This window comes from Narcine bancroftii, chromosome 4, assembly GCF_036971445.1.
Source record: "Narcine bancroftii isolate sNarBan1 chromosome 4, sNarBan1.hap1, whole genome shotgun sequence".
Lineage (NCBI taxonomy): Eukaryota > Metazoa > Chordata > Chondrichthyes > Torpediniformes > Narcinidae > Narcine > Narcine bancroftii.
In genome coordinates, this window is record NC_091472.1 from 70,522,125 (window position 1) to 70,548,582 (window position 26,458).

General features: G+C 41.9%; 1 protein-coding gene across 9 annotated transcripts in view; it reads right to left on the minus strand.

Moving 5' to 3' along the window:
* Positions 1 to 262: 262 nt before the first annotated feature.
* pde10a (phosphodiesterase 10A) overlaps positions 263 to 26,458 on the minus strand; it is a 218,907-nt gene continuing 192,711 nt past the window's right edge. For all 9 annotated transcript variants that reach the window (XM_069931573.1, XM_069931577.1, XM_069931571.1 and 6 more), the window contains 3 exons: positions 20,149 to 20,229; positions 9,317 to 9,405; positions 263 to 722 (listed from right to left, as the gene is read on the minus strand). In XM_069931573.1, coding sequence (XP_069787674.1) covers positions 605 to 722; positions 9,317 to 9,405; positions 20,149 to 20,229 — 288 coding nt within the window. In that variant the 3' untranslated portion in view covers positions 263 to 604. The remainder of the gene's footprint in view (positions 723 to 9,316; positions 9,406 to 20,148; positions 20,230 to 26,458) is intronic.

Below are 26,458 nucleotides of genomic sequence, written 5' to 3' on the forward strand. Positions count from 1 at the left end.
TGTTCAGTGCAGTCATCATGGGCCTGTTCCTGTTCTATTTATGACTTTGAATTTAGAACTATTAGTAATAGTTCTAAAATGGCTGAGATCTATCTGATTTTTTGCAGTTTGCCCATTGGATGAATGTCTGATGTGTGCTGTCACCAGTTCAAGTAATAATTTAACAATATTTGCCACTCTGACTATAACTACAACAATCCTTCTATCAACATTCGTACCAATACATAAACTACCTAAAATGAAAATAATTCCAGACGAGTACTGTTTTTCAATCCAGACAAAGTATTTAAGTACACTAAAGATGCTACACCTAGCATAGAATTGCATGGAAAGTACCTCTCTGTCTCGAGGTATATTAAGGCCACAACGATACAGCATACGGTTAAGGGCCAATGTTCTCTTATAAAATCATGTTATTTTTAAACACAACGGATTTGCTAGAACAGCCGTATCTGATGCCTTACAAAATGTTAAATTTCCATGTGTCTTGTGTTATTCACTAGAAAGAGAGTTATGTTGTCATGGATTCATGAGGTAATGTTACTGTATCACAAAAAGTTTACAGATTCTGCTTCAATTCAGAGCCAAATATAACAGTGGAAATTCAGTTCCATGGGTTCTCAATTTTTACAGGACTGATCTTCAAAGGAGCGGTCTGGTTACGAGTTGTTCCTGAGGCATCTCTTGATTGAACTACCTTCTCCCACTGAACAAGGTTGTCTCTGGAAACCACAAATAGAAGTAATAATTTTTCAATGTTTTTGGCCAGAATAATTTCCCACAACTCATATTCATCCACACATCATTCCATGCCATTAAAGTGTGTTCTTCCTCTCCTTTGCAACTGGTTGTGGGACAAGGAACCTGCATCATGTGAGTACTAATGGCAAGATATACAATTGTACCACACAGGACAAGTCCCAACATCACAAAGCAAAAATGATCCTTATCAATGTGACTTGTGTTTATTGCACCACACAAGATAGTTGCTCCTTCAAGTTTGTTGACTGAAATAATAGCTGTAAAAGCCAAAGGCTTGTTCCTTACCTGTGATTTGGCCGTGGGCATTGGCGGTGACCTTGGGGTCTGTGGGCCTCTTCCCGTGGCTGGACATGCACAATTTCCCCGCCGCCGCCGGCTTTAGCCGGGGCCTGTGTCCACCAGTATGCAAGTGCCATGGACTGGGTTGACACATATGTCCTTGGCTTGGCCCTGGCAGAAAGTGGTAAGAGCCAGGGCCAGCATGTTCTTCAAGGAGCATGCACGAGGGTTTACACACATCAAAAGGGAGGTTCACTAGCCCATGTTGGGGTTATCCGAGGAGAGTGAGTTAAGCGTCATCATTTCTGTTGACCATTACATGGAATGTTACATGGACATTAGAACATTACACGGACGTTATACGACCGTTGCAACATTACACATTACATGATTCATCAGTATTTCGCTAGAACATTACTTTCTTCTACAGTTGTTTTTGCTATTGATTTTGGACGTTAGTACAGACATCAGCCCTTTTGTGTTTGTTAATAAAGACTAAGAAAATTCATTTCGGCTTCGTTACCAATTCTTTCAAGACAAACGCCTCACTTAGCCTTTAAGCGATTATTATTGATCGAAGTTGCTACAATTAGTCAACAGAAATTATTATTGGAAAATTTGGACTGCTGGAAGGGGTAATTGAATTGTATTGAAAGCAATAAGGTGGCCATCTTAGAAATGCAGAGTTGCTTTCCAGTTTGTAATCCATATTCATAACAGTAGTTTCCTTGTGATTCTGTGCTGGGAACTTGTCTTCAAAATGGATACAGGCAAAATAGCCAGTGCTGCTTGAGGAGTCAATGCTAAGTCACAACATATTGAAACCTGGAAGAAAGCAGTTCTTATGAAAGGACTGTGCCAACAGGGGCTAGATACAACAGGTGACAAAAGTGCTCTAGACTGAAGTTGGCAATTAAAGAAAAAGAAGAGGCAGCTTCGGTGGATGAGAGTAAAGACTCTGCAGAAGCACTGAAGATGAGTAGAGTCAATGGTATGGAAATGGCTAAAGATATGATACAAAATGTTGGCGAAGAGGACAAAAGGGAAGAGACGTTTGATTCCAATTTAAAGATATCAGATTTCCGGACAACAACTGACATACTAAAGTAAATCCAGAAGACAGTGTGTCAAATGCTGGAAGCAGGAGAAGCCAAAGAAGTTCCAAAGTGCTTCCCATACTTCATCTCTATATAAAGGCTCAGGCTGAGTTGGCCGCTTTTCAAGAACAATTGGTCTTACTAGGGCCAGTGAAGATAACTGCAAACTCTTAATAGTGCCTTTACAGGTCAAGGCCAAGAAAGGGAGTACTGTAATGCATACTTATGCATTTCTTGACCCAGGTAGTGCCGCATCATTCTGTAATGAATAAGCTTAATCTACATGGAAGAAAGACAAAAATTCTATTGAAGATTATGGGTCATCAGAAGGCAATTAAAACAGATTAATTTTGGGCTCGGAGATCACTGGGCTGAACAGCAGTAATTTTTATGATCTTCCAAGCATATAACTCCCAGAGGACTAAATGATATCAGATGGTAGCCACATCTGAGAGATGTTTATCTACCTAGAATTTGTTCTGAGATAGAGATGTTGATTAGCTCAGATGTACCAGTCTTTGGAACCACATGGAGTAATACAGAGCATGGGAAATGGACCTTACACTGTCAGAACCATGCTTTGATGGATAATTAATGGAGGGAAAAATTATAACACTCAGAAGCAATCACTGACAAGTGTCAACAGGATTTCGGTTGTGAAACTTGATGAGCTGTGGGAGCAGCAAAAGACTGGAAGTAAGAAAGTCACTTCTAAAGAAAAGAAAACAGATCAATGTGAAAATAAATCAAAAGCATCTCAACCAATTAAAAAAAAATTATTTTTCATATGAACCATATTGACCAAAATACACATAAACATTTCCCTCTTGAATATACACAGTGTCATTTTCTCCTCTTTCCCCCCTCCCCTCCCTCCTCACCCACTCAACATTCAACATATACGATCCATTAAACAATGTCATCACACAATGAAAATAAACAAGAAAATTGTGTCATCTACTTTTACACACTGGGTCAGTTCATTTCATCTTCTTCTCATTCTGTCATTTCAGGTGGTGGAGGTCTACGGTAGGACTTCTCTGTTGTGTTCCATGTACGGTTCCCAAATTTGTTCGAATACTGTGATGTTATTTCTTAAATTATATGTTATTTTTTCCAATGGAATACATTAATCCATTTCTATGAACCATTGCTGTATTCTCAGGCTATCTTCTAATTTCCAGATTGACACAATACATTTTTTTGCTACAGCTAAGGCTATCATAATAAATCTTTTTTGTGCTCCATCCAAATCGAGTCCAAGTTCTTTACTTCTTATATTACTTAGAAGAAAGATCTCTGGATCTTTTGGTATGTTGCTTTTTGTGATTTTTTTTAATACCTGATTTAGATCTTCCCAAAACTTTTCCACTTTCTCACATGCCCAAATTGCATGTTCCTGTTTCCTTCTTACAGCGAAAACAACTGTCTGATACTGTTGGGTCCCATTTATTTAACTTTTGGGGTGTGGTGTATAGCCTGTGTAACCAATTATATTGTATCACGCGTAACCTCGTGTTTATTGTATTTCTCATAGTTCCGGAGCATAGCTTTTCCCATGTTTTGTTTGGGTTTACAGCTTGTTTCCTCGTTCTCTTTCTCTTGCAGTTTGATGTACATGTTTGTTATAAATCTTTTAATTATCATTGTGTCTGTAATCACATATTCAAGATTGCTTCCCAATTTGTCCTTCAAGTAGGTTTTCAGTTGGTGGTATGCAAACATTGTATCGTGAGTTATACCATATTTGCACTTCATTTGTCCAAAAGATAATTTATTTCCCAAAAAACAATTTTCTATTCTTTTGATCCCTTTTCTCTCCCATTCTCTAAAGGAAAGGTTATCTATTGTGAATGGGATTAGTTGATTTTGCATTAATATTAATTTTGGTTGTTGATAATTTGTTTTATTCCTTTCTACGTGAATCTTCTTCCAAATGTTGAGCAGATGGTGCAGTACTGGTGAATTCCTATGTTGCACCAGCTTTTCATCCCACTTATATAGTATATGTTCAGGTACCTTCTCCCATATTTTATCTAACTCTAATCTGGTCCAATCTGGTTTTTCCCTTGATTGATAAAAATCTGATAGGTATCTTAATTGTGCTGCTCTATAATAATTCTTAAAGTTTGGTAGCTGTAAGCCCCCTTGGTTTGATATATATCCATTTACTGTCACCTTCGCCAATGGTCCCTTATATAATGCTTTAATCCAATTAATATATTTCTCTGGTAGGTTGACCCTCTGTAGTACTTTGAATAAATAATTCCATTCTACTCTGTCAAAGGCTTTCTCTGCATCTAAGGCAACCGCCACTGTTGGTGTCTTGTTTCCTTGTACTGCGTGGATTAAGTTAATGAATTTACAGATATTGTCCATTGTTCGTCTTTTTTAATAAATCCAGTTTGATCTAGTTTTACTATTTTTGTTACACAGTCGGCCAATATGTTTGCTAATAGTTTAGCTATTATCTTATAATCTGTGTTAAGTAGAGATATTGGTCTATACGATACTGGTGTTAGTGGATCTTTCCCTGTCTTTGGTATTACTGTAATTATTGCTGTTTTACATGATTCTGGCATGTTTTGTGTTTTTTCAATCTGGTTCATTACTTCCAGGAGAGGAGGAATTAATAAGTCTTTAAATGTTTTATAGAATTCTTTTGGGAGTCCGTCCTCTCCCGGCGTTTTATTGTTCGGTAGTTTTTTTTAACATATCCTGTATTTCCTCTATTTCAAATGATTTTATTAATTTATTTTGCTCCTCTTCTTGTAATTTCGGTAGTTCAATTTTAGCTAGAAACTCATCTATTTTGTCTTCTTTCCCTTCGTTCTCAGTTCGATATAATTGCTCGTAGAATTCCTTGAAGTTTTCATTGATCTCCGTTGAGTTATATGTAATTTGTTTATCCTTTTTCCTTGATGCCAATACTGTTCTTTTAATTTGTTCTGTCTTAAGTTGCCAAGCTAGTATTTTGTGCGTTTTTTCTCCTAGCTCATAATACTTCTGCTTTATTTTCATTATGTTCTTCTCCACCTTATACGTTTGTAGTGTTTTATATTTTATTTTTTTGTCCACCAATTCTCTTCTTTTTGTTGTATCTTCCCTTGTTGCTAATTCTTATTCTGTACTTGCTATTTCCCTTTCCAGCTGTTCTACTTCCCGATTGTAGTCCTTCTTCATCTTAGTTACATAATTTATTATTTGCCCTCTGATGAACGCTTTCATTGCATCCCATAGTATAAATTTATCTTTCATGATTCCGTATTTATTTCAAAGTACATTTTAATTTGTCGCTCAATTAATTCTCTAAAATCCTGTCTTTTAAGTAGCATGGAGTTTAATCTCCATCTATACGTTCTCGGTGGGATGTCCTCCAGCTCTATTTCTAATAACAGGGGTGAGTGATCCGATAACAATCCAGCTTTATATTCCGTTTTTCTAACTCTCCCATGGATGTGGGCTGACAACAGGAACAGGTCTATCCTAGAGTATGTTTTGTGTCTATCTGAATAATATGAGTATTCCTTCTCCTTTGGATGTTGTCTCCTCCATATATCCAAAAGTTGCATTTCCTGCATCGATTTAACCATAAATTTGGTTACTTTGTTCTTTCTGCTAGTTTTTTGTCCCGTTTTGTCCATCTTTGAGCCCAAATTAAGGTTAAAGTCCCCTTCTATCAGTATATTCCCCTACGTATCTGCAATCTTCAAAAAGATATCTTGCATACATTTTTGATCCTTTTCATTAGGTGCATATACATTGAGTAAATTCCAAAATTCTGAATATATCTGACACTTTATCATTACATACCTCCCTGCTGGATCTATTATTTCCTCCTCTATTTTGATTGGTACATTTTTATTGATTAATATAATTACTCCTCTGGCTTTTGAATTATATGATGCTGCCGTAACGTGCCCTACCCAATCTCTCCTTAATTTCTTGTGTTCCACTTCAGTTAGATGTGTTTCCTGTATGAATGCTATATCAATTTTTTTCTTTCTTCAGTAAATTTAACAGCCTCTTCCTTTTGATTTGGTTATGTATTCTGTTAATATTTATAGTCATATAGTTCAATATGGCCATTTCATACTTTGTTTACCTCTCATTTCCGTTTCCTCACCACCACCTTTCCTCCTTATCCATTTCTGTTTTTTTTTGAACACACTGTAAGACAACACTTCTAAAACATAAAATATTTCCACTATTCCCACATCTAAAATTCCCTTAACCCCAAAACCCCCCTCTCTGAGTTGCCCCTTGTCCCTTCCCGGGCAACCACAACTCCCCTCTCCATTTGGATTGCCAGCCCGCTCGCAAGCGTCAACTGATTTCGCTGTGACTGTTATTCTCTCCCACCCAGCCCCCCTAGAAAACTTTTATTTACTCATATAAAAAAGCTCACTCTCTTAATTCCCCCCTTACTTCCTTTCTTTCCTTTTTTCCCCTTCTTAGTTCTTACTTATACATTATTTTTCTTCTTTATATGAAGTTTGTCATCATTCTTGTTCTTGTTACATCGCTTCATCTCTCTGTCTGTTTTGCAGACATTCTGCAAATTCTCGTGCTTTCTCCGGATCCGAGAACAGTCTGCTTTGCTGCCCCGGGATAACTATTTTAAGCACCCCTGGATATCTTAACATTAATTTATAGCCTTAAATCCATAGGATCGATTTTGCTGCGTTAAACTCCTTCCTCTTCTTCAGGAGCTCAAAACTTATATCTGGATAGAAAATTTTTTTTTGACCTTTGTATTCCAGTGGCTTTTTGTCTTCTCTCATTTTTTCATTGCCTTCTCCAATATATTTTCTCTTGTCGTATATCTCAGGAATTTTACTAAAATGGATCTTGGTTTTTGTTGTGGCTGTGGTTTTGGGGCTAATGTGTGCCCTTTCTATTTCCATTCCTTCCTGTATTTCTGGCATTCCTAGAACCCTGGAGATCCATTCTTTTATAAATTCTTTCATATCTTTGCCTTCTTCATCTTTCTTAAGGCCCACTATCTTTATATTGTTTCTCCTATTATAGTTTTCCATTATATCCATCTTCTGAGCTAACAACTCCTGTGGTTCTTTAACGTTTTAAATCAGTTTCTTCCAATTTTCTTCTTAAGTCGTCCACTTCCATTTCTACAGCTGTTTCTCGTTCTTCCACCTTGTCTACTCTTTTCCCTATTTCTGTCATGACCAGCTCTAATCTATTTACTTTTTCTTCTATACCTTTTATTCTTCTTTTTATTTCACTAAATTCTCATGTCAGCCATTCTTTTAATGCTTCCATATATTCTTGAATTTTTTTTAATCCATGTACTGTCCATTCCCTTCATCTTCCATTTCTCTGTGCAGAGCTTGATGTTTTCCCTCCTCTTCCCCTGTGTCTGCTCCAGGGCCTGTGTCCTCTACCTCTCTTCCTTGGATCTGTGTCTCTTCTGACTTTCTTGTTGGGCTGTTTGTCTCAGTTTGATGGGGTTTTTTTATGGTGTCTTGATGTTGGTCTTCTTAGTTGCGCACCTCTGTTTGGCTCCGTGAGCCATGTTTGTAGTCCTGCATTCGGTGGGTCATGACCCTGTGGGGTTTCCACTGACCTCAGGGAGTGGGCTTCTCTTTCCATGGTGGGTCCCTGCTTCTTCGTACAGGTAAGGCCTTCACCTTTCTCTTTCGGCATTTTTCCTTCTTCTTTTCTTCCCATTGTTTTTGGCTTTTCTTTCTTTGGTGTCATTTCCTTCACACCTTTATTTTTTATTTGTTGTGGTTTGTGTGTCTGGGGCTTTGCTTTTTCTTTACTTTTTTCCTTCTTTTCTGGAGAGGGCTGGTATTCTCCTACCGGCCACTACTCCATCACGTGACTCCTCCCATCTAAACCAAAAATGAAGGAATTATTTTCATCAACAATAGATGAAAATGAAGTACGTTGCAAATACTGCTGGTGATTATTCCTGTATAATTGATTCTGAGGCAGGACTAAAATAAATGACTGCAAAACTGGTGCAATTGCCTTCAAAGAACAAAATGTTGAAAGGAGACTTGGAAATATTGGATAATCATGAAAACAGTAACCAGAAAGATTTAATTCTAGATAGAATTTGCAAAGCCAGAAAGTGGAAGAAAAGAATAACTGCCGAAGAAACGAATACCATTATTGAGGAAAGAGATTCAGTTTTATCAAGATGCAAAAGATTGGAGAAGGAGATTCATCTTTTGAAAGAGAACAAGTTGTGTTAATAACACAAGAGAGCTGACTACAGAAAACAACCAACAATGCAGGAAGAAAGAGATATTGCATGTCAGCAATGTAAGAAGCAAGATGAAGAAATTCATACACCGAGTTTACTACAGCAGGGCTGAAAGCAGAAGGACCAATACATCACATGACCTTTTCATTCTTGGTCAAGTTAGTAACTTCTCATGAGATAATGAGAGAATTACTTTTGTATTGAAAGAATTGAACAGAGAGAGAGAATCTAATAAAAGGCTTCATGAAGAAATGTTTCCTTAAAAATTTTAAAAATTATCGATAATACCATTTTTCTGAATTAATTAAAATGGACTTTGATTGTCCAGTTATAGATTCTTTAAAAATGTTGAAGCAAGACTAATTTTTAATAAACATCTCCAGGCTACAGCATGAAATACACTAATCCTTTTTGAACAGCAGTGATGTGAATGCAAAAATGTGAAGTTAACATACTTAGCCGGATGATGGGAGTCAAGCATCTTTTCCAGTCTTATTGCTGACGTGCACTGGTATATGGAAGATTGCAAATTAACATCAATAATAGCTTCAAACAATCTTGAAAACACACAACTGCAATTGAAAAATTTAATACTAATGAGAGAGCTGATTGAATAGCTTTTCCACAGCTATTATTGATTAGCTTTTCGGAGAATGATGATGTTTGGTGATTGCAAGACCATCATTTAAGTTTGCTAATATTCAATTTCTTTTCCACAAAAGGGCTTCTGGCATTAAGTTCTTAAATTCAGATAAATTATGGTTTCCTGAGACCATTCAACAGATCTTCAAGAAGGCTTACCAAACAAGATTTGTTTTTTTGTTTTTCTCAGTATTCAAGTATATTTATTTTTAAAAATAGTTGGATGAATTGCAATATTTAATTTAAAATATACATCAAGACGAGTACCAGATTTCAATTTTGCAATGATGGAAACTCTTACCTGCAATATTTTAACAGCAGAATGCTTGCTGGAAATATTTCTGCAAGAATACGATAGCAAGGCAAGGCCACAGCATTGTAGAAACTAACCTGTGTGAAAGAAAAATAGAGTTGGCTTTTTAAAATTATAAATTACAAACTGAATCAAAGTTATAATTCTGCAGGCTTTTTTGTTCATTCAATTAGATGGCAATCTATATTTACCTTAACTCAGTCTGGGTGGAACTCATTCTGCTACTGAAGTAATCCTTCAGAATATTTAAAAAAAACATTATTGCTCAAAATACTAGAGAAGAATGGAAAACCAAAAGATTTTGTAATTATAAGTTGTAGAATTAAGTGGTATTACTACTTCGAGGGTAACTTCCCTCTATTTGTTCCTCAGCCGAGCACATTCACCAAATGTCTTCACCTGCATTTCATCTCATACTGAGCACCATTACTATTGCAATAACACATCATCAGGGGGTTGTTGTGTTCAAGAATAGGTTCAATGGGTTCAAAGAGAATCAAGGCTGGACACGCATTATCAACAAACAGTGGGCTTTATTCACAGACAGGGGAATTCACAAAAGGGCACATACTCACATAGACTAATGTACACGGAACACAGGCACAGATATGGAGAAACAAGGGTTTAATTTCTTCAGCACCCACCACCCCAGGTACGGTATACTGTGTATGTAATGAGTTCATACATATAAATCTGATCTTCAGTATCACTGCTGCTCGGGATCTGGGACGAGCTAATTTAGTCAGCCCTCCAGAGCTGCCTGTGGCTTCCAGCCTGGAGTTCAGCAATGGTCACAACTAACGAAAGCATACATAGCAATAATACACAAATGTTATGGTGTATATTATAGCGGAGGCTACACTGCTACTGAAAGAACACACAACCAGACGGGTTGAGCTCAGTGAGCAGAACTGGTTTATTGCAGGCTGCTGGCTGGACTTGTACTCCCAGTCTGGACCTGGATGAGAACCACGCTGGGGGGCACTGACGTCACCCGGGTGTCACATGGTCCCCCAGCATGGGCTTCTGAGCCCTGTGCTGAGAAGAAGGGGAAACCCCCGACGCCGCCATTTTGGCTAGCTGTCTCGCCGCATGGATTACAAGCGGGGCCGGTTCACCTGCCTAGTGGTGACCGCCACACAGCCCCCCCCCCCAGAACCGGCACCAATGTCTTTTTTAGCTGGGCGGCCTCGCTTCTTGGGCTGGGCCACAATCACTGGTTCAGTGGGTCGAGGTGTGCTGTCTTCAGTCTGTCCACAGTAAACAGATGTCCAGCGTGAATGTAGACCCCGAATGCTGGACAACCTTGTATGGTCCCTCGTAAGATCTCTGCAGAGGTGCCGCGGGCGGGCCCCACTGAATAAAAATGTACTCTGTGGAAAGCAGCTCGCTGGGGACGTGAGATGACTGTGTGCCGTGTCTGGGCAGTGGTGGGGGTGCGAAGGAGTCCAAGCAGGCCTGGAGGTGGGGAAGCAGCTTATGCGGCAACTGCTGGGGGTTGTGAGGTGCGTTGATGAACTCGCCAGGAAGTGCCGGCGTTGCACCATAGACCAGCTCAGCTGATGACGCCTGCAGATCCTCCTTGGGAGTGGAGCAGATGCCCAGGAGCACCCAAGGCAGTTCGTCCACCCAGTCAGGACCGGTGAAGCGGGCCATAAGTGTCGACTTAAGGTGGCGGTGTAGACGCTCGACCAGAGAGCGCCATATGCAGGTCAGTGTGTGGGTGGACGAGCATGGTAGCCTTTGCAAGGGCATCCTTGGTGGCATCAAATGCACTGCAGGCCTCTGGGGTCCAGGTGAGCATTTTGTGCTTGGCTGCAATGAGGGCGAATAGCGGCTGCATGATGCGCGCAGCTCCTGGGATGAATCGGTTGTAGAAGTTGACCATACCCATGAACTCCTGCAACCCCTTGAGATTGTCCAGATGTGGGAACTCTTTGATAGCGGCGACCTTCATAGCGGTGGGCATGACTCCCTCAGCCGTGATGGTATGGCCCAGGAACTGCATGGACTCTTTCCCAAACTGGCACTTGGCTGGGTTGATGGTGATGCCGAAGTCAGCCAGCCGGGAGAAGAGGGTGTGCAGATGGGCCTTGTGATGTGTCCAATCCCTGCAGGCAATGAGGATGTCATCTAAGTAAATGAAGACGAAATCCAGGTCCCTGCCCACTGAGTCCATGAGGCACTGGAAGGTCTGAGCGGTGTCTTGAGCCTGAATGGCATGCGAAGGAATTCGACCAAGTCGAAGGGGGTGTTGATGGCCATCTTAGGTATCTTCTCAGGGTGCACAAGGATTTGGTGATACCTGTGCACCAGGTCAACTTTGGAGAAAACCCTTGCACCATGCAGGTTGGCCGTAAAGTCCTGAATGTGAGGCATGTGGTAACAGTCAGGAACCGTCACCTCATTGCGCTGTCGATAACCTCCGCAGGGGCACCAGCCACCAGAGGCTTTTGGGACCAAGTGGAGCGGCGAGGCCCACGGGCTGTCAGACCGCCGAATGATCCCCAACTCCAACAGATGCAAAAAATCCTCCTTCGCCACCTGGAGCTTGTCAGGCGAGAGCCGGTGTGCCTTGGCGTGAACCGGTGGACCTTGGGTGGGGATGTGGTGGGACACCCCGTGGTGTGGCGAGGCAACAGAGAACTCTGGCTTGAGGAGGGCCAGAAACTCATCCAGGATTCGCTGGAACTCGTCTCTGGGTGTGCTGACCGTGGCCATCTGCGGCTGCTCTGCGTGGGAGGTATCAAGGCAAATGGCCTGGAAAGTACGGGCGTCCATCAGGTGCCTACCCCAAATGTCCACCAGAAGCCCGTGGGCAAGAAGGAAGTCGGCACCCAGGATGGCGGACGGAAGGGATGAGATGGTGAACCTCCACAAGAACTTTCGTCGGTTGATCTGTGGACTGTCTTGTCTCCATACGTCCAGATCTCTGTTGCGTTGGCCGCACGGAGGGGAGGTCCTTGAGGTCGATTCCTGGACTCAATGGCCGTGGCCAGGATGATGCTGATCTGGGCCCCAGTGTCGACGAGGAACCACCGGCCGCTGACAGAGTCCCACAGATAGAGGAGGCTGTGTCCTTGGCCAGGCACCGCAGCCATTAATAGCAGCCGGCCTGAGCAACCTTCCTCAGATCGGTAAAGCTCTCTTGGGTCAGTAACAGCCGGATGTCCTCAGGCAGATGGTTGAGGAAAATGTGCTCGAAGAGTGGACAGTTGGTGTGATCACCCATGAGTGCGAGCATCTCGTCCATCAGCTCCATTGGGGACCTGTCCCCCAGGGCATCGAGGTGCAGCATCTGAGTGGCATGCTGGTGGCACCTGGAAAGTCCGAGGGATCCGGTGAGCACTCACTTGATGGTCTCGTATTTGCCTTCGGCGGGTGGGTGCTGAACGAGGTGCAGCATGCATTTGGCAGTGGCCTGGTCCAGGGTGGCGACCACATGGTAGAATTTGGTTGTGTCAGGTGAAATCTGACGGAGGTGAAACTGAGCCTCTGTGTGGCCAAACCAGGTCTCCGGCTCCTGAACCCAGAATTCAGACAGCTTGACGGCTAAAGTACTGATCCCAGGTTCGCTCCTGATGGGTTCAAAGATGTTTGAACCAGTCAGGGTCACCAATTATAGCGGCGGCTACACTGCTACTGAAAGAACACACAACCAGACAGGTTGAGCTCAGTGAGTAGAACTGGTTTATTGTAGGCTGCTGGGCTGGACTTATATTCCCAGCCCGGACCTGGCTGAGAACTGCGCTAGGGGGCGCTGATGTCACCCGGGCGTCATGTGGTCCCTCAGCGCGGGCTTCTGAACCCTGTGCTGAGAAGAAGGGGAAACCCCCGACGGCACCATTTTGGCTGGCTACCCTGCCGCATGGATTACAAGTGGGGCTGGTTCGTCTGCCCAGTGGTGTGTCACCGCAATTTTATATTATATATTAATATATCTTTAAAAGGTATAGACTGCGGGGGCTTAGCGTGTAAGTCACTTCACAAACAGACATCTCATTTAAAATGCAAGAGCTTTGCTGAGAGACTTCATGTCTACAGAGACTTTACAGAAACTTTGAAGAATCCCTATGGAGACTACAAGTAGGTGTTAATTGGACTGATGTGTGGAATAAATGGATATAAACAGATATCCAGGCTCACAAACTGATTCCAGTGCCAGCAAACTGTCTGGTTGCAGTTTGCTGTTCCAATAGCGGTCATATGGTTTTGGAAGCAGAGAGAGAGAAAAGAACCAACAGGATTTCTCTGAAAGAGATAGAGAGTGAGAGAGAGAAAAAACTAAGTTCTGCAGTAGCTTTTAAGGCTGCAACATGACAAGCTGGCAGGCTTGTTAAAACCCCATTTTGAAGATGGGTTGTGAGTTCTGAGTTCTTCCTGTTGAAAATCCTTGTAGTCCTTATAAGAGGAAATTGCTGGCTAGAGTGTTTCTCCTGAAATAAGGGAAACAAGAGGAACTCTGGTGACCTGGTAGAAGAGGTTATTATTTGGAAAACCCATGATGGGGAAAGTTTCTTTGGCAAGACATTGAAGTGGCTGATCAGAGTTAATCAGTTTGTGTGTGTCCAATGAACAACTCTCTCTCTGAAATCAACTAGAATCTTCCTGAGCAGTAACCATTTACTTTTAATCACCAGAGCCTGGTGAAAATTCATAAATGTTAAATTCTGTGCACAGTATAAGAATTGCCTGATAATAGTGAACCTGGAGGAGTGATAAGTGAGATTGGACTGTGAATCAAAGGACTTTCCCGAATATATACACATTACATACATGTGTGCTTAGAGTTAGAAGTGGGTTGTTAGGTTAAGTTAATAGTAATAAGTTAAATTTTGATCCTGTTTGAATGTTTAAAGAAAATTAAAAGCAACTTTTGTTTAAGTAACCATTTGTCTTGGTGAATTTCTATTGCTGCTGGATTTTGGGGTCCTCTGGACTCATAACATAAATAACTACACATCGGGTGTGAATAAATCACTGCTAAACATTCTCAACTCCTGATTGGGAACGTGAGGGTTAAACACAGAGTACCATCAACTCTCTCCATCTTTAGCAGGCACAGCACACTAAGGGTCAATGAATTATAACTAATGAGTATATCAAATGAACCTGGTCTCCAGCATTTGCCATGGCTCGGGATCTGGGACGGGCCTATTGCATTTGGCCCTGCAGAGCTGCCTGTAGCCTGAAGCTTGGAGTTAAGTTGTCATCTCCATGCAGCAGCAGCAAACAGAGAGAGAAAGAGAGAGAGAGAGAGAGAGCAGAGACTACACATGCTCAGCTTTTTCAATGCAAGACCTGTCCATGTGACCTATAAGGACCAATCGTGCATCAGCCTCACCTGTGGGTAGATCTAACCCTTGATTGGCATGTGAGTTGACTTCCGACTAGGCTTCAGTCAGAGATCACATGACTCTTTGCAATCCACATTCCCACCAGATTCCAGACAGAGAGGCCACATTATCCTCACAATCCACATTCCCACCAGGTTCCAGCCTGAGATGCCACATAAACCTCCACAATCCACACTGAAGGGGTGTAACTACCCTGTTTCATATCAGTCTTGGTCTGTATTTCTTAACACAAACAACAAAATTTGGTTTATAAATGTTCCATGGATATTCCTCAGCAGCATTTTTTATACATCTTTCCTGAATGGGTCATCTTATATATTGAGGTTATGGCCTACTTGTTCTGAGCTCACCCACCAACGGAAATAAAAGTAATTAAAAAAACCAATTAAAGCCAGAACACAAAGTGAAAACTCAAGCATTCATGGCGAGAATGTACAACCCCAACAAAGACAACTCCTCAAGTCAAGAACTGAATCCAGGACTCTAAGCTGTGATAATGCTGTCCATGATGTTTAGCAATGAATAAATGTTGTTTGATGGTTCCCTTTCCATCACATTGCACAGTGAACTTGTCCTTTCTTTGTGGATGGTACCTAACTTAATAACTTTCCATATTGTTGTTAATGTTGTAACTGAATAGGAAAGCTTGGCTAGTGGCATGGTTAGTTATGAGCTGCTAATCTTCAATAGAGAGTGTATCCTATCTATAGCACTAATATTCTCAGTGATTTCTTTAAATTCCATGGACTGTGGGTTTCTATGAGGGAGAGAATCTCAGGAGGAAATGGAGACGATTCTTCCATTTGGCATTTCTGTCTGAAGAAGGTTGTAAATGTTTCAACCTGGTCCTGACAATCACAAGCTGGCCAGTTCAGAATGTTATTGGAGATGTGCCCTTCCATTATTGTCCATTGCTGTTCATGACCAATCTGTCAGTTATATGTTTGTTGTTTATTACCAACAAGGTCGGGTCAGATACAGCAATGAGCTCTCTGAACCCTTCTCCATTAACAATGGCGTGAAGCAAGGCTGTGTTCTCGCACCAACCCTCTTTTCAATCTTCTTCAGCATGATGCTGAATCAAGCCATGAAAGACCCCAACAATGAAGACGCTGTTTTATATCCGGTACCGCACGGATGGCAGTCTATTCAATCTGAGGCGCCTGCAAGCTCACACCAAGACACAAGAGAAACTTGTCCGTGAACTACTCTTTGCAGACGATGCCGCTTTAGTTGCCCATTCAAAGCCAGCTCTTCAGCGCTTGACGTCCTGCTTTGCGGAAACTGCCAAAATGTTTGGCCTGGAAGTCAGCCTGAAGAAAACTGAGGTCCTCCATCAGCCAGCTCCCCACCATGAGTACCAGCCCCCCCACATCTCCATCGGGCACACAAAACTCAAAACGGTCAACCAGTTTACCTATCTCGGTTGCACCATTACATCAGATGCAAGGATCGACAATGAGATAGACAACAGACTCGCCAAGGCAAATAGCGCCTTTGGAAGACTACACAAAAGAGTCTGGAAAAACAACCAACTGAAAAACCTCACAAAGATAAGCGTATACAGAGCCGTTGTCATACCCACACTCCTGTTCAGCTCCGAATCATGGGTCCTCTACCGGCACCACCTACGGCTCCTAGAACGCTTCCACCAGCGTTGTCTCCGCTCCATCCTCAACATCCATTGGAGCGCTTTCATCCCTAACGTCGAAGTACTCGAGATGGCAGAGGTCGACAGCATTGAGTCCACGCTGCTGAAGATCCAGCTGCGCTGGGTGGGTCACGTCTCCAGAATGGAGGACCATCGCCTTCCCAAGATCGTGTTATATGGCGAGCTCTCCACTGGCCACCGTGACAGAGGTGCACCAAAGAAAAGGTACAAGGACTGCCTAAAGAAATCTCTTGGTGCCTGCCACATTGACCACCGCCAGTGGGCTGATAACGCCTCAAACCGTGCATCTTGGCGCCTCACAGTTTGGCGGGCAGCAACCTCCTTTGAAGAAGACTGCAGAGCCCACCTCACTGACAAAAGGCAAAGGAGGAAAAACCCAACACCCAACCCCAACCAACCAATTTTCCCCTGCAACCGCTGCAACCGTGTCTGCCTGTCCCGCATCGGACTTGTCAGCCACAAACGAGCCTGCAGCTGACGTGGACTTTTTACCCCCTCCATAAATCTTCGTCCGCGAAGCCAAGCCAAAGAAGAAAGAAGATTATAGCACTTTCTTTTTGTTTAGCATTTTTATGGGCCTGCATTACAACTTCACAAGTTGACAACTCATTTTTAGATATAACTGGTGCAAAGCTGCTCCTGGCATTCCCATCTACACTGCTCATTGAAGCAAGGTTGGTCCCCTGCCTTGATAGCAACAATTTAGGTCACACAGTTCTGGCGCACATTTCAGTTGCTGCTGCTAATCTACATCATCTCATGGATTCCTGATTTTGAGCTGCTATACCTATCCCAATTTTGTACATTGATAATGCCGCACAGCACAGTGGATGATGAAGTTAGACTGGTCAAGAATTTTCTTCTGCAAAGATGAAGCACTGGTCACTTCTTCCAATTATTTATGAACAGATGCATCGGCATTGGGTAGATTAATGATAGCAAGTCAAGCTTATCTCCACGTTGGTTCACTTGCCAGCTGCTGTCGACCCAAATATACAGCTGTGGCTTTGGATCTTCCCAGCTTGGTCAAGGTGGTGCTACCAGATGGGAGCAGAAATAGATTTTTCTCGAGGTCTTAAATATTACAAAAGCCATTCTTCAATCAATTTTAATGGAGTCTGGTTCTCTATTCAGATTATTTGATCTCTCGCTACTTTCAGTATTTTTGTGGTTTAATACAGAAGAGAACTGATTCATTAGTTAAAGGAGAATACAGCTGGTCATCAGGAAGAGTGTCCTTGTCTACATTTAGACAAGAATTTAGGCCATTTAATTTAAGCTACTACTACAGACTAAACTACTCCTGTATCTCTTTCCTGACAGGAGTAGATGAAAGTGGCGTGTGGGGTGGAATGGGTCCTCAATGATTTTGCACGCCCTCTTCAGACAACGATCCCAGTAGATCACCTCAACGGGGTGGAGGGAGGGTCCAGTGATCCTCTCTGCCACTCTTATGGTCTTGTGAATTGACCTCTGTAGTATACTGTGATCCAGCCGGCCAGGATGCTCTTGTTATACCTACTGTAGAAGGTTGACATGATGGTTACTGGTAGATTTACTCGCTTCAGTCTTCTCAGGAAGTGCAGTTGCTGTTGCGCCTTCCTGACAAGTGTGTCCATGATCGGTCACTTGTTTAGTGGACTCCAAGGAACTTGGTGTTCTCTTCTCTCTCAACAATAGAGTTATTGCTATGTAGTAAGGGTAATTGTTCCTGGTCTCCCTGAAGTCCGCAATCATCTCTTTCATCTTGTCCATGTTGAGACTCAGGCTGTTACTCTCACACCATATCAAAAGATTTTTCACCTCTTCTCTGGAGTGCGACTTATCGTTGCTGATGAGGCCACCTACTGTTGTGTCATCTGTAAATGTGATGATCTGTTGGAGCTGTATCTGGTGATGCAGTCGTGGGTCAGTAGCATGAACAGGAGTGGGAGGAGCACACAGCCCTGTGGTGTGCCAGTGCTCAGTGAGATGGTGCTCAACATTCTGCTACCGACCCAGTCAGATTGTGGGACTCAACACCCCTCTCTATAACTGGACTCTTTCCGTTATGAAATCCAGAGTCCAGTTATAGAGAAGGGTGTTGAGTCCCATTGAGGACAGCTTCTCCACCAGCCTCTGGGGAATGATCGTATTAAATGCCGAGCTGAAGCTGATGAATAGCCTGATGTACGAGGCATCATTCTCCAGGTGGATTAGGATGGAATGAAGGGACAAGGCTATAGCATCATCAGTGGAACAGTTTCTTCTATAAGGAAATTGAAATGGGTCCAGTGTCTCTGGGAGGTGTGCTTTGTTGTGTTCCATCATCAGACACTCGAAGTATTTTATAATGATGGAGGTTAGTGCAACAAGGTGGGAGTCATTTAGGCCTGTTATTATTGCCCTCTTGGGGTACTGAGATGATGGTGGCTTTCTTGAAACCCATGGGTCGATGGACTGCTGCTGTGAGGTGTTGAAAATGTCCATGAAGACCTCCGTCAATTGGTCTGTGAAGTCCTTCAGTACTGACCAGATAGCTTGTCTGCTCCTACTTCCTTGTGTGGGCTCATCTTGGATGACAGAGCCAACACAAGGGCCACACAACCAATTCTTGCTTCTGTTAGAAATGTTCTCAGGCCAAAGGCTTAATCATTGTTGATCTTATGGATTTCTTGACTACAGAATTTAGGCCATTTAATTTAAGCTACTACTACAGACTAAACTACTCCCAACTTGTTTTATAAAAGTTGTAGCTAAAGTACAGTTTTGAATATTTTATTTTTATGCATTGCAAGAGAATAGTGACAGATATGATTCTCAGATCTGATGCGTTAAGAAGAGACACCAACTTCTTTTCACAGGAAAAATTAAGAATTTGGCTGTGATATGAAGTGCCCAGTCCATATGCATGCAAGCAGTCTACTTAGAATATTACCAACAGACTCGCCAAGGCAAATAGCGCCTTTGGAAGACTACACAAAAGAGTCTGGAAAAACAACCAACTGAAAAACCTCACAAAGATAAGCGTATACAGAGCCGTTGTCATACCCACACTCCTGTTCGGCTCCGAATCATGGGTCCTCTACCGGCACCACCTACGGCTCCTAGAACGCTTCCACCAGCGTTGTCTCCGCTCCATCCTCAACATCCATTGGAGCGCTCACACCCCTAACGTCGAGGTACTCGAGATGGCAGAGGTCGACAGCATCGAGTCCACGCTGCTGAAGATCCAGCTGCGCTGGATGGGTCACGTCTCCAGAATGGAGGACCATCGCCTTCCCAAGATCGTATTATATGGCGAGCTCTCCACTGGCCACCGTGACAGAGGTGCACCAAAGAAAAGGTACAAGGACTGCCTAAAGAAATCTCTTGGTGCCTGCCACATTGACCACCGCCAGTGGGCTGATAACGCCTCAAACCGTGCATCTTGGCGCCTCACAGTTTGGCGGGCAGCAGCCTCCTTTGAAGAAGACCGCAGAGCCCACCTCACTGACAAAAGGCAAAGGAGGAAAAACCCAACACCCAACCCCAACCAACCAATTTTCCCTTGCAACCGCTGCAATCGTGTCTGCCTGTCCCGCATCGGACTGGTCAGCCACAAACGAGCCTGCAGCTGACGTGGACTTTTTACCCCCTCCATAAATCTTCGTCCGCGAAGCCAAGCCAAAGAAAAATCATGATCAAGGATCTTCAGGTAAAATTGCCAGCCAGGATGGTTAATAAAGACTTATTTATAATTCTCAAATGGAACTCCCACTTTCTGGACAACCTGAAACTCAATTGCTTTATTAAATTTAAAAGTTATTTACCTGGCTCTCAGGGATCTCATCATTTTTTTCCCTGTCCATCATGGGCATGGGTTGTATCCCCATTTTTTTCATCTCATCACCCTGTATGGAAAACAATATTCAGATTAAATTACAGAAACTGGATTGATATCTCTGCTTTATTTTTCTAAAAATTGAAAATACAAAAAATATTCAGAATAGAATTGTTATTACATCAATGGAAGTATTACATTGTTCCAACTGTTTCTGCTTTGACAAAAACAACTACGTAATCTGGACAAGGGAGAGGTGGTCAGCAGATTGCAGTTTCTGTGCGGAAATTAGATATTGTTTCAAATTTTAAAATGTGTAGAGAGTTTGGCAGACTTCCCACCTGACAGAATAAACTTTCATCTGGACAAGAGCACTCCAGAGATAACTCACTGCCTATTGTTTCACTGTGGAAGAATTGAAGTCTGATGCTTGACTGAAGTAAGAGGGAGATGGTGCTGGGGAAAGACTTGCCATTCTCTTGAAGATATTCTGGCTTCCCTTCAGCTGTTGAGTTCCCATTGCCCATAAAACCCAGCTGTCTCAGTTAAATGTCACACAGCTTCATTGATCCTGTTGCTTCCTGTGTAGATTGTGAGCGAACTGTTGCAGGGATTAAAATTTTTATTGATACTGTAGTCAACTCCAACCCACTGAATTTTGGAGTTAAGATTCATCTGAATATCTATAGGACATCAATAACTTTGTGATTTTGTTGCATGCTTTTGATTTTTTTTAGTTCAAGGAAAAAAAGATTGCCATAACATCTCACAGCATCATACAAGTAAGCTCACACATTTCTTTTCAACAATTCATTAGATTTTACTTTGATGGCCAAGATGTTGACTCCAAGCTGCCAGTAACTGCACTGGGTTCTTTAGTGTTACCACTAGAACTATCATTTAGATAATCAGAATGGATAACAGAAGATTTATTGATTGCTGCCATGTACAAGATATCACGGCCCACATAAGTTCCATCAACTCTTTAGGTATCTTTCAGAATGTCAATGCCTATATTAGGTGGCACTAGTAAATAGCAATAGGAAATGTTATGAGTCTAATAGCACCCTTTAAAAATAAATATATGCATATCTTTAACTCCCTTCATATGCAAAATTATATCAATAATTTATGATAAATTTGAAATCAGACATTAACTGTTTATCTCTGGAGACATGTTACAAAATTTTGGCTGGATGCAGGAAGGACGTTTACCCTGATTAGAGTCTCCAGAGCAAGGGTCACAGTCTCAGAGTACAGAGCAGATAATTTCAGATGAAGATCAGATAAATTTTGGTCATGCAAACAGTAGTAAACTTTTAGAATTCACTACCCTGGAGAACTGTGCAGGCTCAGTGTTTAAATTTCATTAAAAAGAGAAAAGGAAAGAATCAAGCAATGGCATTGGGACAGGAAAGTAACACTGAGATAGATCAGTGATGATCTTGACAAATGGTGGAGCATGATCCAAGTATCAAATGGGTTTAATTTCTTTTCTGTTCTTATCAAACACTAAATTCAATCAGTTTCTTAATCTTGGTTCAAAATTCTTCACCATTCCCCCAAATTTAACACTTCTATAAATGTTACATTAACCTTAACACAAATATCTTGTAACTCATTATTGGCCACTGTATAATTATACAATGAATTTACAATATCACTAATACAATGGTCACTAATACATTTGTTACCTTCGTAATTTCCATCTTCTTGTGTCTTGCTGTTTTGTATCCTGATTTCTTCTCATTAAATGTCCAAACTTTATGCTTTATATCATAATCTTCCCCCAATTTCAACTACCCCCCCCCTTTCTTTCTTCCCTTTTTAGCTTTTGCTGTGATTCTATCCACAACTTTCCATTTGGAGCATGCAGCTGGGAGTCATGTACTAAGGCAACACTCCACCTAGTCTGTCTATGTTGGGGCTACAGCACACTGAAAAAAAAACAGGACCTTCCCTTACATAAATTGAGATACTGCTGGTCCTTAATTTTGATAAATTGTGGACTAAATATTCTCAATCTGAAGTTCCCTTAACAATAATTCTCAGACATGTGGTGGGTAGCCTGAATGATAGAAGTCATGGTCAATATTCTCTTTAAATTTCCTTTGTTTTCTCCTTTTCTGTCTCTTGTTTGCAGTAGACTGTGTCCTCAGCTTCTCTCACACACTGGCTTCAGTGTAGGGACTTCAATCAAATAAATAGTCGCTTGGAGGCTAAGTGAGACTCTTGTTTGTGACTTATTTCAATTAATTTACAACCAAGTCTAGATAAGTTCAAAAGGTTGGTCAACACACGATGACTTGTACCAATCTATAATGTTACGTTACGATCTTTTTTGAAGGTTCCATAAATAGCTTAACCTAATGTAACGTCTGTGAAAACGATCCTCAATAACAAAATAGGAACATTCCACGATAACGGTCAACAAAAATTATGAGGATCTCAATCACCCTCCTCTACAAAAAATACTCGAGATCCCAATTTGCGCTCTGCACTACTGCGCATGCTCCAGCCGGCACTATAATATACGAACGTACCGCGCATGCTCCAGCCGGCACTATAATACACGAACGCACCACGCATGCTCCAGCTGGCACTATAATACACGAATGCACCATGCATGCTCCAGCTGGCACTTCACTACACAAACCCACCGCGCATGCTCCAGCTGGCACTTCAATACACAAACGCACCATGCATGCTCCAGCCGGCGGTACAATGCACAAACGCACTGTGCATGCTCCTGCCGGTACTATAATATACGAACGTACCGCGCATGCTCCAGCCGGCACTTCAACACAAACGCACCATGCATGCCCCAGCCGCCACTTGCCACGCCAACCAATGAAACCTAAAATGCCGACTAAACAAGATAAGTACACAATTTACACATTTTGGATCCTACATTCAGAGAGCAGATTTCTTTCCAGCCCAGAGTCCATAGTACTGCTGTTTTCCAACTGTAATATTCCTGTTCTCATGTCATCCTTCTGTTGCCTATGACTTATCATTAAAGCATGTACAAATGAATTCATGGCATTATTGGCCTGTTCCCACTCAAGACAGGGGGTGTGAACAGAAGAAATAGGAGCAGCAGTAGGCCACCTGGCCCATTTTGCCTGCTCTGCTATTCAAAAAGATCAGAGCAAATTTGGCTGTGCCCTCAGCCACTTATACATCTGTTCCCTGTCTCCTTTGTTTCCCTATTATTCTAAGATCTCTCTATCTGTGTCTTAAATACATTTAATGAGGCAGCCTCTACTGGTTTCTTGGGCAGAGAATTCCAGATTCATTCTCTCTGGAATAAATAGTTCCTCCTCATCTCTTGCCTTACATCCACTTCCCCAGATCTTGAAGCTTTGTCCTCAAGTTCTAGTCTCAACTGCCAGTGAAAAGAAACTTCGTGTTTCTCTTATAACATACAATTATTAAAGAAAGAGATAACTCCCACCTCATCCTTCTAAAGCCCCATGACTGTAGTCCCACAGTACTCAATTTCTTCCCATGTTAACCCCCATATTTCTAGAATCAAACAGGTTAATCTCCTCTGAAAGTCCTCCAAAGCCAATATATACTTATTCAAGTAAGGAGACCAGAACAGTACTCAAGGTGTGCCCTGCTGCCTGCATATGGCTTTGGCCTGTGTTATTTATCCTATATCAGCATGCATTCCTATTTGCGTCCCTTCTATTTTTAAGAGTTTTATTTGTGTCAGAACTTGCTTGACCTCTCCACATTAAATTGTCATTTATTCTGAATGTACTGCCCTCAATGTGAATATGTGGATCAACCCGCCACTTCTATACCTTGCCCCTATTCCAACCCTGATGCCAAAGCCACTTCATCTGTGAATTTAGTGAATGCAAGTTCTCTCGATTCTAGGCTAACTCAAGGGACAGGAATTCTGATAGCTTGTAACACTGCACCACTACCATACTAATTCAGCAAAAGCACCACCCTGCTCTCAACACACACTCTCATTGACAGTATATCTCCTTGGATGTTCAGACATGGCAGAGGGAAGAATTAGTTTGAGAGGGGAACTTACAGAAAGGTTGGTGTGCATGGACCTGTGTTGCCAAATGGTAGCTGTGCCTAAGAATTTTTGAGGAGTTGACCTACCTCACCTGGGGAGAGCAACTAGTTCTCAACAAGAACCACAAAGCAATACCTTTTTTGACTTTTGCAAATTTCTAACAATAGAAAATGCTGGAAACAATCTTCAGGCTAGGCATTTACTGTGGAGAGAGAAATGGAATTATGTTTCAAATTGAAGATTGTTCATTTGAGCTTGGAAAGAGAGAAAACAACTTGGTTTTAGTTTGTGGTAAAACTCAGGGAGGGATGCATAGGACAATATGAACGTGTGTGATTGCGTAAAGCCAGGACTGCCGTGGTAATTGCTGCTGATAAAGACATCTGGGAGGTAGAGCGATCAAAGTAACATGCAACAGCTGTCAAATGCAGACCAGAGATGCATAGAACCAGTCCTATCTTTGTCAGCCATCGACGATCATTCTGGGCATTTTCTACAGTTCTTGTGTTACTTAGTATTCTTATTAACCTATGAGCCAAATGGTTCCATCAATAGTTTATCACTGTTGCAGTCCTGACTTCAATTTATCAAAGATATCTGTCCAGCCCATCCCACCCCACTCTTTCTGCAACTTAATGTTTTATCTCTTCTGCAGTTTTGACAGTGTTTTAACCCAAAATGCCTACTCTATTTTCCTTTGCACAGAAGCTGCCTTGACTACTGGGCATTTCCAGCATTTTCTGATTTTATGCACATTTCCCAGTAGTCACAGTATTTGATTTACAAATTTCTACGGCAGGGTGTTCTCAGATAATGAATCGGTTCTGTTTTTGCAGATGTCCATAAGTCAATTTTGTCTATGTCCAAAAATACTCAAGAATTGCTCGATAAGCTGCTAACCATACCTCCACAACATGGTAATAATGGTATCAAAAGCACACAAGACCTTACAAGAATGAACAATTTCTGAAAGTGGAGAGCAGAAACTAGTTTTGCTCTTCATAGGAATATTCTTTTGTATTTATGTTGGAGTTTTGAAATGTATTGATATTACAGAGTTCATTTCAATGTAGGGGTGTGTATATATCTGGGATAGCCTGTATTCATAAAAATGAACATTTCTGCCATTGTATGACTTGTCCACAACCGCAATTTAGGTTGTCCTTATCCATACTAGTTTCAATATACATCATTTTCTCTAATATTTCACAATGCAATCACTGCCCCCAATGTTTACCAACCCCATTAACTGCACCCCCCCCCCCCCCACATCCCTTTTGAAGGCTTGAATCTTACAAATTTTTTTTCTGCGCATCAACAGTATTGACCATGACATTGATGGTGAGGGACTTGGTGACTGCAACGCTGCTAAATGTCAAGGGTAGGTAGCTGGGCTCTCCTGTTGAAGATGGCTATTGCCTGGTACTTCTGTAACAGGCAATAGCCATCTTCCACAAGAGATCATGTAACAGCCAAACCTTGATGTTGTCCAGGCCTTGGTGCATGAAAGCATGAACTGCTTCATTTCCTTATGAATTGTGAATGGAAAGGAACATTGTGCATTCAATAATGCTTGGTTTTACTTTTGATTTTATGATGGATGAAAGGCCACTGATAAAATAGATGAAGATGCCTGTGGTGATGCCCTTGGGGTAAAATGGTTTAGCAACCATAACCATCTTCCTTTGTATGACATCTCAATTCCAATGTTTTTCTTAATGGCTATTGATTTTACTTTTACTGAAATGCTTTGATTTCACTCTCGATCAGTGCATATTTAAACAATGTTGTGATGAGATCTGGTGCCAAGTGAACCTGCTGATATCCAAGCTTGAGATCAGTGAGTTGAATATTGGTGGTGAGCATTACTTGATATCACTTTGTAGATGATTGAGAATGGATCAAAATGGGTACTAATTAGTTGCATTGGATATGTCCTGTTTTTGACCACAGGGCACATCTGGACAAGTCAGGTAGAAGCCAGCAGTGTAAGTCCAACAGTTTGGCTGGAGAAGCAGCTAGCTCAGGGCACAAGTGTTCATCGCCACAAGGATACTACAGTGCAATTTAATGCTCTGCCCCAGTTTTAAAAAAAGTTTTGTAAAGTGAATCAAACAGTCTGAAGACAAGCTCCTGTGGCAACAGGGCTCTCAGGAGGAAACCACGATGGATCATCTACTTGGTACTTCTGAATGAACATGAATCCTTTTGCCTCATCCTTAGCCTTCACATACTGGGTCCTGATATTATTGAAGAA